The 11,826-nt window shown below is 39.1% G+C and overlaps 1 protein-coding gene across 27 annotated transcripts in view; it reads right to left on the bottom strand.

Annotated features, from left to right (window-relative positions):
* Positions 1-451: 451 nt before the first annotated feature.
* LOC133409403 (neurexin-1a-like) overlaps positions 452-11,826 on the bottom strand; it is a 247,800-nt gene continuing 236,425 nt past the window's right edge. For 26 of the 27 annotated variants that reach the window (XM_061689309.1, XM_061689310.1, XM_061689319.1 and 23 more), the window contains one exon: positions 452-2,107. In XM_061689309.1, coding sequence (XP_061545293.1) covers positions 1,803-2,107 — 305 coding nt within the window. In that variant the 3' untranslated portion in view covers positions 452-1,802. Of the gene's footprint in view, positions 2,108-10,267; positions 10,380-11,826 lie in introns of those variants that run through there. The other variant, XM_061689329.1, reaches the window with a different exon arrangement.

Here is an 11,826-nt window from a genome sequence, read left to right as displayed (position 1 = left end):
ATCTAATTTATTGCATACACCTGCACAATCCTATCAGAAGTAAAAAAAAAAAAAAAAAAAAGTTGAATCAGAGATCTGAGGTCTTACTTATCTGATCACTAAGAGTAATACAGTTCTACACGACTGCAAACTACAAACACAGTAATAAATGTACCGTTAAATGAATACCTCTGACTGTCAATCAAAACTGAGCATTCTAATCTTTGTCAAGGCAGAATTTTTGCTGCAGGTCTGATCTTGGAATGCATTATTGTGGCCAGTGATTGTATTGATTGACAGGAAAATGTTAGATACCATTAATATACAGTTTTTTTTTTTAATGGATCTCTTTACTTTTTCAAACTTTATATTGACAAAGAACCCACTGAAAATAAAATGCAATAACATATAATTGAAAACCAAAGATTCAAGAATAAATAAGAGACAACAGTAAGTTATAATCATCATTTATAGTTCATGGTCATTTTCCTCATACTCATTCCAAGTACTGGTCTCTGGAAAGCAGAACTGACAGACAGAATGACAGAACAAACACAGAACTGTTGAAATGGACTTGTGAAATCTTCAGATCTTTACATCAGCATCAAGCACACATTGGACTATTTCATTATGCCAAAACACAAAACAAATAAATTTTTCTTCATCGTCGTCATCGTCACTCCATCATGAACTTCTTTTTTGCAGCACACTTGAGTCAGTTGGGTCATTTTGGTGGAGGAAGGCGCACGTTGTCGTACTCATTCCTCTCCTGCTTTGAACTCCTTTGTGTAGTTTAAGGTGGGCTACTTTTAGCCTGGTTAGCATTTGTATAAAAACTATAAAGGAACATGTAAAAACAGGAAGGGGGTTGGAAACAAATGATGCAGGTTTCTTCATAAAATGTTGTATGTCGAGCAACACTTAACATTTACGTCTTCTTTTCTTTTTTGTCCTTTTGATTTTTATTCCAAAAAATGGTTTTGGAGTAGTTATACTTTGCATCATCTATACAACAGGCTATAAAACACCACATTATCACAGTTCAAAAGCACATTTAGATGTGGTTGTACTGTATAGAAACATATGTAGTGGAATAGGATCATTCGGCGTGCATGGCTCTCACATATTCGAGCCTTCTGAGAAACTTGTCGCCTTCGACTTCACGTGATGCAGAAACAAAGGCCTCCAGATTTCTTACTGGCACAAAGGACATTTTGTTCTTCTGGAAACAAAAGTCTTGTAAATGACACTGCAGTTCAGTCAATTCAGCTCTTAGTCCGTTATGCTCAACTGAGACCACTTTGGCGAGTCTGCGGACGTCTGTCAAGATTTTTTTTTCTCTGTGGATTTGCTGTCAGTTTCCTGCCTCTTTCTCATTCAATTCAAATGTCTGCAACACTTATGCATGGCGCCATGTTCTCTGAAAACAAAACACCACAAACGCTGGCAATTTATAATGAAACCATTAAGTTCGTAACCCCTGTTTGCAAAGTGCATCTGTGCTCCTCTCGTGTCCAAAACAAAGGAGTAAGATCATCCCGCTCTTGTAAACAAGTCACAGATGGATTATGTTGTTTGGTTGTTTTCAGTTAACATCCACTTAGATGGCAGAGACATTTGTCCACCCACATTCTTTATTCAGACGTCTGAAGAATGCTTGTTCCCTTATTATATCTTCTTATTACTTTGCAGAGCACGGTCTTCTTGAAAAACAAGGACGGAATAAGTTTCAATGTTGTTTTCATACTGTACACAATATTGTCTTCATTTTATATTTTCCGACAATGTTTCAGTTGGTCTGAGTAGGACCAGCACTTTGACAATCACACATAGTACTCCTTATCCTTGTTCTTCTTGTTCTTGCTGCAAGTCTTAGCGGTGTTGACCGCTTTCTCTTTGACAATAGAACCGTTTGACTGAGCCGAGTTGCTGATGTAGTTGCGACTCTCATCCACATGGTAGGACCCTTCGTCTCGATTGCGGTACTTGTACATGGCGTAGAGCAGGATGAGAATGCACAGAGCCGCGGCTGCTACGATGCCCACCACCATGCCTGTAGTACTGCTGGACTCGCGGAAGACCTCAGAGGAGTCTGGGAAACTCTTTGGTCCAGTACCTGTGGGATTGGCTGCAAGAGAGACAAAGACATAATGACTACAAACATACAGGACTGTTTAGCCTTTCAAGTCATACAAATGACAAGATTCACAAGATTCACAAGGACCAAAGACAAAACTTCTTTTACATCTTAAAACCAAATGTAAAAAACAAAAAGATTAATGATTAATTTTCAAATCAAATGAATGATTATTTTGTCTCATTTAACTCACAAATTCGCTTCGTGTAAAATCTGGGTCTCTTTAGCTAAACACAAATCTTGCAGGAATGAAAGAAAACCACTCACAAAATTCCTAATTATTTTATGATCGAATGAGTGAAATTTCCTTGGCACATCTGAATATTTCTCATGGCGTGCCAATGCGCCGTGGCACAGTAGTTGGAAATCACAAACATAGGATATAGATAGCTTAAATCACCAGTCAGATTTTGATGTACTGGAGATGCTCCTTACTCATCCAACTTTTAACTGGCACGTTCGCTCGGTTTTCATACAATTGAAAATGGTACGCACCACTCATCCGCCCTCCCGCATGACTTGGCAACTCATTTACTAAAATCTAGCGCTACAAAAAGGATCCCATGTGCATATGTAACTTTAGTGAGTGTTTTCTGTTTGAGTGAGCATCACCACATATACCTGTAGCATCGAATGGAAATGTACATTAATATGCAAAAAACGATTTAGCCAAAAAGAAAAATGAAAACATGTTTTTAATTATTAGTTGGTTAATGCTCATTATCATGTTTGTAAATGTTTGTAGAGATGACCTCAAACTTTCAGTTAATTCACCTTATGTATCATGTATTGTATAAATAAGTAAACATATAGAGACATTTTTCTAAATACAAATTTGCAATCCCAGTTACAAAGCAAATGAAACCATTTTTTAAAATTTAAAAAGTACTGTGGCTTAAAGATGGAAGGAGTTGTGTTTTGTATTTACTGGTACTGTACTTTACTGTGTCTTACATATTTTCTTTGTTAAATTCAAATTCCCTGCTGTCTCACTGGTGCTTGTCACTATTTCCTTCTGATGCTGCTATCATCTGGACTGCACAGACAGGGGTGGAAATACAAGTCAGGTCACCTGATCCAAATGAACCGTGACATACTGAACTGAATGTTTGTGACTGTTTTTTTTGTCAATGTCTTTATGTCTCAAAAGTGTTCTCTGTCAATTGACTGTCTGTTGACTTACTCGAGCGGCTCCAACTACCGGAGACAAATTCCTTGTGTGTTTTTTGGACATACTTGGCAAATAAAGATGATTCTGATTCTGAATTGTACCACTTAATGGAAAGCCTGCTTAAGTTACTTTAGATAACTGGAGTCAAATGTAAATGTTTTTAGTGAGTAAACTCATTGAATTGTTCCTACTACTGTTCTATATTTGTAACGTTTTCTGATAGTTTTGACTGTTTATCCTCACTACTGATACTGCCATTTGAAAATGTTTTATGGTTCTGCCTATCTTATTAAAAAATAATTAGTTCTCATATAGCATAGTAAGTCATAACCTTTTAAATCAGACACAAATATGCCATAGAAACCTCCTATAAACCTCTTGCCAACCATGTCTTAAGTTCTTGAACACTCATAAAATCTTACATTACTCATTACTAAATGACAAGGGAATGTCATACAACGTCTCTGCGTGCCATTTGATTTAGATCTTACCACCACACGGAAGAATTGAAGGTATCCCTTAAGACCTTTAAAAATGTATGTGCTCAAGATACCTGCAGACGCCACCTTAAATGCACATGAATGTCAATTTCCATTTTCAATCTAATTCCTGATGATATTCCCCGAATACAATTGTACACAAATGGTAGACTGACAGTGATATTCTGGAGAAGGAGGGTATGCGATCTCATTGCAGAGATTTGCTAAATTTAGAAGTAAAGCTGACAAGAATAATGTGTTAATGATCGAGAACGAAGCCCAGTTTAAGACAGCACAGTCATGAATGAGCAGACACACGTTTCTAACATCCACAGTAAATGCTACCAAGATGACTCACTGAAAACCAATCTGTCAGTGAAAAAAACAATTCCTCAATAGACTCAGCAGATTTTTACAAAATCCTGTCCTCCTCTGTGTTTGGAAACGTTGCAGCTCTATAAGGCATTTTGAAAACACGTCATCCCCCTGATATCGTTCAGTCCTCCTGGCACATCCCACTGTGTGTGTTTTGTTGCAGTCATCAGTTCTGCTTAAACTGTCTTTGTTGCATTAGAGAAATCCAAACACATCAAATTTGGATATGAAAGCACCGTGGTTCTGCCAGATTGAGCTAAAACATAATTGAGGCATTAACATCTGAGTTCAGGGTCTAGTTTTGTTGATGTAAACGAACAAATAATAACAACTTGGACCAGAAGTCTGCATTATTCAATTATTATTACTTAATAAGCTGTGAAGTATTTGTGTTCCTTTGGTGTACTGAGTGTGACCGAGCGTTGAAACAGATTAGCGCTGCTCTTTACATGGGCACTTATTCTATGATACAGGTGTGAAGAATGCTCTCGCTTTGTGGGCAAAAGCCGCTGTTTGACACACCTCTTAGTCCGCTAAGCCATAGTACGAGCGTTAGCTGCAGGTTAGCTTCGTAATGTATCTGTAATCAACCCCTTGTCTGTGGTCAAAAAGTTCAATGTGTGGAAGTTGTTTGCCACATTGTGACAGTTTCGAGATGCATGTACATGAGACCTTTACAGGACTGTGCAGTGAGGTGAGAGTTCAAGAGGATGAATGATTGTTATTTCTTCTTGTCTGGATCTGGGGATTGGGTTTGTTTCTGAAAGGCTGCTTTTGCACAGACCGTGGAATGCTTGAATGATTTGACTGGCTACCTTGTCTGGGTGTTTTTTGTGTGGAATTTTCTTAAGTTTGTCTTTGTTCTGCTATAAGTGGAATGTCACATGACCAATTTCAAAAATTGGGTTAGCGGAGTTCCTGTGTATGCTGCGATAATGAGCATAACTACGGGTTGATGGCAGGATGGTTTGAAGCAGAACTTACTGAACGTTTTCTTTAAGGCTGGTTTCTTCGGACAAAAGTGAAATGAACAGTTTATCATTTATTTATACAACTATGATATGATACTGGATATGTAAAACAAAATACATTGTAGACATTTAAAGTTCCTATGTGTGTTTTGTCGCTGTGCTCTCTCTCTCTCTCTCTCTCTCTCTCTCTCTCTCTCTCTCTCTCTCTCTCTCTCTCTCTCTCTCTCTCTCTCTCTCTCTATATATATATATATATATATAGTAGTGGGCGGCACAGTGGATGAATGGTCAGCAGATCTGCCTCACAGTTCTGAGGACCCGGGTTCAAATCCGGCCTCGCCTGTGTGGACTTTGCATGTTCTCCCCGTGCCTGTGTGGGTTTTCTCTGGGTACTCCGGTTTCCTCCAACATCCCAAAAACATGAATGGTAGGGTAATTGAAGACTCTAAATTGTCCGTAAGTGTGAATGTGAGTGCAAATTGTTGTTTTTTTCTATATGCCCTGCGATTGGCTGGCAACCAGTTCAGGGTGTACCCTGCCTCCCACCCAGAGTCAGCTGGGATAGGCTCCAGCTCGCCCGCAACCCTAATGAAGATAAGTGGTATGGAAAATGGATGGATGCATATAGTAGTGAGTAAATACAATTTTCACTTGAGTGACAAAAATATAAAGTATAAATGTTTTATAAATGTTTACCAAACTTTTTAAATCCCAATCTATTATCCCTTTGTACGTGACCTACATATGAAATTCCACTATGAAAAAAAGACCTCCTTTATTTCCCTCTTAGTTCAATTCAAGTAGACAAGGCAGGTGTAAAAACGCTGTTAAACACACAAACAATATGAAAGCCAGAAAATCAATCTCTCACTGCTATATCCCATTTAATTTCTTAAACAAGAATGCTATGCTTGAGCCCAGTAATTAAATACTGCATTCAGTGCAGCGAGGGCAGCTTTGTTCTGAGCCAAAAGATTAGCATTCATTACAGCTCATTAGTATGTTTACTCTCAGTGTTGTCTATCTACCTACCTGAAGGCATTGACGATATCATTCCAAGAGTATGAGATCAATGACAGATATGATGATTATGGATGATTTTGCAAACTGCGTGTTTGGCAGTAAACTTTGGACTTGCTATCCCTCATGCCGGGCACAGTAATATTGCAAGCACCAGATCTCCGAGACATTCTCAGATCCCAGTCAAAATAAATCTGGCTGTTTGTTCATTAACACTCTAATATTGACTGCATTTATGAATGATGTGCCAGCACCCTCAACTCCAAGTCACCCTGGTGTAAAATCAAACACGAAGCAGATGACCTTAAAACACGTGCTTCATTGCAACATAGCAGGGTGCACTTGTGAAGCACTCAAAGTAAACCCATGGTGGTTAAATGTGAAAAAAACTTCCATAATAACGTCATCCAACAGGAAGCAGAGTTGGAGGTGGGGAAATGAAGATGTTGAGGTTCTCTTTAGGAGTGACCAGGTTGGATAAAATTACAAATGTGCTCATCAGAAGGATGGCCAAGGTTAGATGTTTTGGAGACAAAGTTAGAACAGACTTGGATGGTTTGGACACTTCCAGAGGAGAGAGAGTGAGTGAGTATATTGGTAAAAGGATGATGCGGATGGAGCTGCCAGGCAAGCGAGCTAGAGGAAGACCAAAGAGAAGGTTGATGGATGTCGTGAGGGAAGACATGAGGGCAGTTGGTGTTAGAGAGGAGGATGCAGGAGATAGGCTTACATGGAAAAGGATGACACGCCGTGGCGACCCCTAACGGGACAAGCCGAAAGGAAAAGAATAATAATAAAATGCATTGAAAGGCAATAGCACTAAGACTGAATGACACTAAATTGAATCCTTACTTATACTAGTACACTCACAGAGACATTAGAACTTTTAACAGCAACACGTCACATACGTTCCAACACGTAAAATGCCTGGTTAGTGGTTCGTCTTATTTTAGCCAGACCTGTTAGGGGAGTTAAGGGCCAAGAAGACTCGACAACAAATTCAGCAAATACTATCTTTCCTCATTTGTATCCAGCAAGATTCTCATTTATTTGGTAATTTGCAAGAGTGTGCTGGTTGACAAAGTTTGATGAAGCGAAACATGGAGGTTACTTCAGGTCCGTGCTTGGGGTAATGAAGTAACCAGGACTACTTAGGATTTATTGAACAGCCAGTGTGGGCTTGACCCCGCCATAAAGTTAGAGTGATAATAGGTTGAATGAGTGCAGGGAACACATGGACAATTGCATGGACTATCAAGCTCTGAGTTAATGGATCTGACAATGAATTTCTGAGCATTATTTTGACAAAAGAGCTGAAAGCGACAATTTTGTGTGGCTGAGGCCTTTGTCAGTCCGCAACACTTTAATAGGGCAACACTATGGAGCAATCTTCATTTAAAATACTTAAAATACTTTACAATTTTGTTAGTACGGCAGTAGCTAATCTGTTACGACCTGGGTTTTAGAGCCGGAAAGTCACAAGTTAAAATCCTGCTGAGGACAAAAATGTAAAGATGTCAAGTAGTTATTAGAGAGATGCGAGTTCGCTTGCTGGCTACTGTCTAGGTGCCCTTGAGCAAGGCACCGTCTTCATGCCCTCAGTTTAGTGGTAAAGCACTGTTTGTGCAACTCTTTCACTCTGAATAGCTCGTCCCATGCCTGCATGAATTTGATTTGGTTCTCCGTGTCGTGGCAACACAAAATATAGAGCAGAGTTGATTTTCCCTTGTGGGATTATAATGAAGGCGGCACGGTGGAGACTGGTTAGAGCGTCTGCCTCACAGTTCTGAGGACGGGGTTCAATCCCCGGCCCTGCCTGTGTGGAGTTTGCATGTTCTCCCCGTTGCCCGTAGGTGTGAATGTGAGTGCGAATGGTTGTTTGTTTGTATGTGCCCTGCGATCGGCTAGCAACCAGTTCAGGGTGTACCCCGCCTCCTGCCCGATGACAGCTGGGATAGGCTCCAGCACGCCCGCGACCCTAGTGAGGAGAAGCGGCTTTTAAAATTGATGGATGGATGGATGGATTATAATGAGTATAATAAATTACATTAATAGTGAGAATACTATCTCTGTTACTGCCAGTGCAATGTTTTTCTCTCTTGGTCTATAATGCATCGAAAACAAAAGGACACCTCTTTTGATGTGTTAGTATTTCAAAGAGGAAACACTGCAGTGGTGGACATGATCAAATACAGTGGGTACGGAAAGTATTCAGACCCCCTTACATTTTTCACTTTTTGTTATATTGCAGCCATTTGCTAAAATCAGTTAATTTTTTCCTCATTAATGTACACAAAGCACCCCATATTGACAGAAAAAAAGTTTTTGCAAATTTAAAAAAAAAAAAGAAAAACTGAAATATCGCACATCCATAAGTATTCAGAACCTTTGCTGTGACACTCGTATATTTAACTTGGGTGCTGTCCATTTCTTCTGATCATCATTGAGAGGGTTCTACACCTTCATTGGAGTCCAGCTGTGTTTGATTATACTGATTGGACTTGATTAGGAAAGCCACACACCTGTCTATATAAGACTATTATATAGACGGACTATTGCGAGATTAGTCATTCAAACTGCTCTAAGTGCTAGAGGACTTTGCATCTTTTTGCACAATTGTCAAAAAAAATAAATCTAAAAATTGTACCGGCATTACCAGATAACTAGCAACCCTTTATTGCTCAGTGACTGTTTTTCTCAATGTCTTTGTCTCAAAAGTGTCAATTGACTGTCTGTTGTCGTACTAGAGTGGCTCCAACTACCGGAGACAAATTCCTTGTGTGTTTTTTTTTTTTTGGACATACTTGGCAAGTAAAGATGATTCTGATTCTGAGCACAGGGTCTGATTACTTATGGCTGTGTGATATTTCAGTTTGTCTTTTTGACTAAATCTGCAAAGATTTCAACAATTCTTTTTTTTCTGTCAATATGGGATGCTGTGTATACATTAATGAGGGAAAAATGAACTTAAATGATTTTAGCAAATGGCTGCAATATAACAAAGAGTGAAAAATTTAAGGGGATCTGAATACGTTCCGTGCAAGTATTTAATGTTCAAGTTGTTGACAATACATACAGGTAATTTACAATATATAAATGGAACTTTTGGAACTGACTTCTGTTTACGACAAAAGTTAAATATGTAATTAGTAATGAATAATGTGATATGCGGCGTGTCAGAAAAATTCTGACTGGAGTCACATAGATACTGTATATTTCGAATCAAACTACAAGCTCGCTCATTCGAAGTACCGTAATTTCTCGTGTATAATGCACATCCATGTATAATACGCACCCACAAAGTTGACCTCAAAATTCCGGAAAACCTTCTACCTATGTATAATGCATTTTGACAATGCATGATTTTGCTTCTAGCCATATGATCAAAACATGAAATATTATCTGTTTTTTTTAAAGGATAATTCTGAAGTTAAGCACTTTATTTGAACACATAATACTTTTTTTATTTACTTGCTCCTATTTTGAAATTCACAGCCCTACTTTTATTTAGTAAATTAGAAAACACACAGTTGTGCTCATATGTTTGATTACCCAGGCAGAATTTATAAGATGGGTACAATTCTTTAAAGATAACATGAAGGACAAGGCAAATCACATTTTATTTCATTTTAATGGGATTCAAATTAAACGGTCAAGCATTTCAGAAATGCATTGTCATTAAACAAAACATAACCATGAAGAATTAATGATGGTTGTTGTTCAGTCATCAGTCATATTTAAAAAAACCAAAACAATATTTCACAAATTCTGCCAGGGTATGTAAACTTATGAGCACACCTGTACATATATGCAGTCATATGTACCCTTGTCATATTTGAATGAAAGTCTAGGCTACACCTGTTTTATAACTTTCATTCTAATACCTAGAGGTATTAGAATGAAAGTGTACACCTTTCTCATAACCTCTAGGTGGCAGTGGCATTTTGTAATGAAAGTGTGCAGCTTTTCATAACCACTAGATGGCGGCATACATTTATAAAATGTGAAAGTTTTTTCGATTTGCCCCTATAACTATGTATAATACGCACTATTGACTTTTGACAATTTTTTGGGGGAAAACATTTCGAATTATACACAAGAAATTACGGGAATCCCCTTGGAATCTAATGCACTTAGTCAGCCTTCTCTGCCACGCCTTCATGCACTCGTTGAAGGATTCTTCCAGGATCCTCCGCAGCTCCATCGTCACCACCATCTTGATGCCGTCCATGTCTTCAAGACTAGAGCTTGGGATAGAGAAAATAAAATCACACGGGGCCTGGTTGGATGAGTAGGGAGTTTGCTCCAGCATGTCGATGTTCTTCTCGGCCAGGAACTGTTGGATACTCAGGGCACTGTGAGCAGGCGTGTTGTGTTGTCATAGTGAAGCAGCCATGAGTTGACCTGCCGCATTTCTCACCGCGTCTCACACACTGAACGAAGCTACACCGACGTGACGTGCTGGTTAATAGTCTGGCTCACACTGAAGGGGGAAAACTCATAGTTTGTGTTAATAAAATATCTTTTGTGAGACCAGTCCTGGAACATTTCTGACACACCTCAAATATGGTCACTTCCCCTCTGTCATCTTGTTGGCAAACTATTTAGCAGTAACTAACACTTGACACCTCTAGATAGAGCCCATGAGCACTAAAAGAAAACTGCGATAATGGTGCTTGAATATAAGCAGTACTTTGCTAAATGTTAGCTTAGGCAGCAGTGGGAATACAACACCTTCAGCAAGGCTTGGTTGGCAGGGTCTTTGACACATATTAGTCATTCGAACTGCTCTAAGTGCTAGAGGACTCTGCATCTTTTTGCACAATTGTTTTTTGTCAATGTCTTTATGTCTCCAAAGTGTTCTGTAAATTGACTGTCTGTTGTACTAGAGCGGCTCCAACTACCGGAGACAAATTCCTTGTGTGTTTTGGACATACTTGGCAAATAAAGATGATTCTGATTCTGATTCTGATTCTGATTAGCGTTACAGCATCTTCTGACTTCACATATCCCGTCATAATCGCAAACAGTCAAAGACATCACATAGTGGAGTTGGAGCTCAATCTGCTGACAGTTCACTGCATCAGTGGAGTGCACTGGAGCCAAAAGACATAAAATCCCTCTTTAATTATCAGAGTGTCCTCGAGAAGTGTACGTGTGACATGCTGGCAGTATGCCCGTGATAGTGTGTGAGTGAGAAGTGGTTGAGCTCACGCTAATGGCGGGTGATGAACAGACAGCTGAGTGAGCCTGAAATGAGGTCCTTGTGAGAATTACTTAAAGGTGTTGCATTTAGCCCGGATAAAGGTATGGTGTAATTTAAGCCTCTGCCCAGAGGAGCTTCCACGAGAGGATGATTTATTTGGCATTCATAGCACAAGACTGGCTACTGGACACTTGATTACTCTTAGTCTTAGATTAGAATGTTGTTTTCTTTTATACAAAATACTTTACTTGTGGTGGTGATAAAGCCAAACAGTGGCTCTACATTAAGATGACAAAAGCTTAATATTGTTCTGCCTCAAGTTCTTCCCAGATGGGCTGTGGATGTGTTACTGAAGTTTTTGACACAACGTTCTGCAGACTGTCAACGTGTGAGATAACAATTGTTATTTAAAAAAAAAAGGAAAGGAAAGGCTTCTTTATACTCGTGCGGGCGGTGATCGCATTGACGTCACTGTGGCTATCTCGCAC

Source organism: Phycodurus eques, chromosome 11, assembly GCF_024500275.1.
Source record: "Phycodurus eques isolate BA_2022a chromosome 11, UOR_Pequ_1.1, whole genome shotgun sequence".
Classification (NCBI taxonomy): Eukaryota; Metazoa; Chordata; class Actinopteri; order Syngnathiformes; family Syngnathidae; genus Phycodurus; species Phycodurus eques.
Note: the sequence above shows the minus strand (reverse complement) of the source record. Positions and strands in the feature narration are given on the sequence as shown.